Source organism: Vombatus ursinus, unplaced genomic scaffold (assembly GCF_900497805.2).
Source record: "Vombatus ursinus unplaced genomic scaffold, bare-nosed wombat genome assembly UNPS02014812.1, whole genome shotgun sequence".
NCBI lineage: Eukaryota > Metazoa > Chordata > Mammalia > Diprotodontia > Vombatidae > Vombatus > Vombatus ursinus.
Window position 1 is genome coordinate 103,368,408 of NW_020954590.1, and position 2,354 is coordinate 103,370,761.

At 43.8% G+C, this 2,354-nt stretch overlaps 1 protein-coding gene across 1 annotated transcript in view; it reads left to right on the forward strand.

Moving 5' to 3' along the window:
- The first annotated feature begins 1,209 nt into the window (after positions 1 to 1,209).
- LOC114054145 (stathmin-2) overlaps positions 1,210 to 2,354 on the forward strand; it is a 69,914-nt gene continuing 68,769 nt past the window's right edge. Inside the window, exon 1 of the mRNA XM_027877289.1 lies at positions 1,210 to 1,352. Within this exon, the coding sequence (XP_027733090.1) occupies positions 1,334 to 1,352 (19 nt within the window). The 5' untranslated portion in view covers positions 1,210 to 1,333. The remainder of the gene's footprint in view (positions 1,353 to 2,354) is intronic.

Sequence of the window (2,354 nt, forward strand, 5' to 3'; positions counted from 1 at the left end):
AATAAAAAGGCACTTTGTATCACTAACCCAAGAAGTGCCCTTGGACCTTTTACTTTAACAAATCCCTCTCCAACTAAAGCAAAATTTTTAGAGCCAGTGAAGGTATGCCCCAGGGAATGCTTTTGGTCATTATCATTTTAACTTTTACTCTATGTGGAAGTTAATCAGCCTCCCTGATCCCTTAGAAGTCTCAAAGATTGAAAATGATAGATCATAGCTTTGGAGCTGGAAGGAACCTTGGAGATCATCACTTTCAATTCCTTCATGTTAGGAAACTGATGCCCCCAGAGAGGTTAAGTGACTTGTCCAAGGCAACACAGCAAATATCTGTGCTAGAGTTTGAGCCCATGTATCCAGAGTTCTAAATCCACTAAATCCTCTAAGATAACAATGTTTCTTGAATGCCACTTCCCCAGCAGCTCAGAAATTCCATTCCTTTACTCTACAGGAAAGGCAAACACCATACATAGGGTTAGTTATCCCATCACTGAGAGGACCTCTGAGGAAATGAACACCACTGTAAGACTCCTAGTTCAGCCTGGTCTTACCAAAGAACAAAGATCTATAGAGTAGTGCCTGACCTTTTCCAAGGTACCACTAAAGACAGAGAGACTGTAAAATTACTAAAAGTGGCTCCTAGAGGACAAGACCCAACTACTAATAAGGTGATAGAGAAATATGCATTTATGTGTATATGTGTATGTGTATATACATATATGTATATACATAAATATATAAAAGGCTAAAATCCATAGTTTAAGAATAAAAGTTTCTCTTTCTGAAAGTAGCAATTGGGACAATCAAAGTATCCAATTGTCACTATCTTAATGATCCTCTAAATTATTCTGTTCCTTCAATCAAATCTGATATTTGTGCAATAAAACATGTGTGAACAATATCAAGTCTCCTTCTTCCCCCCAGGTAGGCAAAGATCAGCTCTCAGCTCCAAGAGGCTTCTCATGTTAAGGCACCAAACATTCTACATGGACTGTACTATTAAGCCCCCTAAAATGGGGGGAGCTGCCTGAGAAGTACTGATTTCCATTTCAAACTGCATTTTGGCACTTTGTACTCCAGCACCATTGGCAGATCAATATTTAATGCTTGGAGATTCTGGCTCTGCAGGAGTCATGTCAGGGGACCTCCAGAGCCAATCTGCTTGGACTGAGAAGTGATAATTATTCATGGGCTCCTGCCTCCTGCTCTTTCTCTTCCACAGCCCCACTCTGCAGACTCAGTGCCTTATTCAGTCTTCTCTCTCTCTCTCTCCGCTGCTGTAGCTGGACCCCTTTGCCTTTCCCCACCTCTGAGCATCCATCGGCACATCTCCACAATGGCTAAAACAGCAATGGGTAAGGAATCCGTTTTTACTCCTTTAGCTTTTTTCTGGAGACAATGGCACAGACTGTCCCTTGGATTTTCAAAAGAGAGTTTAGTGTGACTTATAAAGAAAAATATGTTATTGGTAATATCAAGAATAAGAAGCTAGGAAAGAGAGGAGATGGAGAACTGACAACCCTGGGTGCGGTGAGGAAGGGTGGAGAGGGGAGTCTTTTGAAATCTCAATGAAGAATTACTCCAGAGTCATAAAGGCAGATAAATTGGTCTCCCACCCATAAAGGTTTTATTTAGTCTTAATAGCCCCTCGGTGTTTCAGGGGGAGAAAAGTTACATCAACCACCCCTCTCTTAAATGTAGGAAAGCACAATATAGAAAGCCAGAAACCGGAGTTATGAGAAAGCTTTATACTGCCAGTCTAATGTTCTTCTTTTTTTTCCAGTTTTTCCCCCTAGTAAACCAGAAGAATTGAGAAGGGGGAGGAAGGGTGGCGAAAAGAAAGGAAGAGAGGAAAAATCCAAAGTCAAACTGATTTCAACTCTGTGGTTGGAGGTCGGGTGGGGAAAAAAAAAGAGAGAGAATAGAGTGAAATAATTCGTTTTGACTAGTTAGCTAACCCGCTAGTATTGGAGAAGGGAGCAGCCGCTCCTTTGTTTTGGGGGAGGGGAGACTAGTAGAAAGGGGAAGAAGTAAAGAACAGTGGAATGGGTGTGGGGAGGTGGGGGGTGGGAGGGTGCTGGGTGTGGAGCTGCAGGGGTGGGGTTGGGGAGGAGAAGGATGGAGGGAGGGTGGTTCAGATGAAGATTGCGTTGGGTTTCTTTGTGTGAGGCTGAGTGTTCCTGTGGGGAGGGCACCTGCAGAGCTCAGTGCCACACACTCCAGCAGCCCAGCACAATGCAGACAGACCCCACCCATCTGCTTGAGACTGCTGCTGATGCTCGTCCTCTTCCTCCCAGAAGCGCTAGGGAGCTCCTCTCTCAATCTCTCTCTCTCTCTCTCTCTCTCTCTCTCTCTCT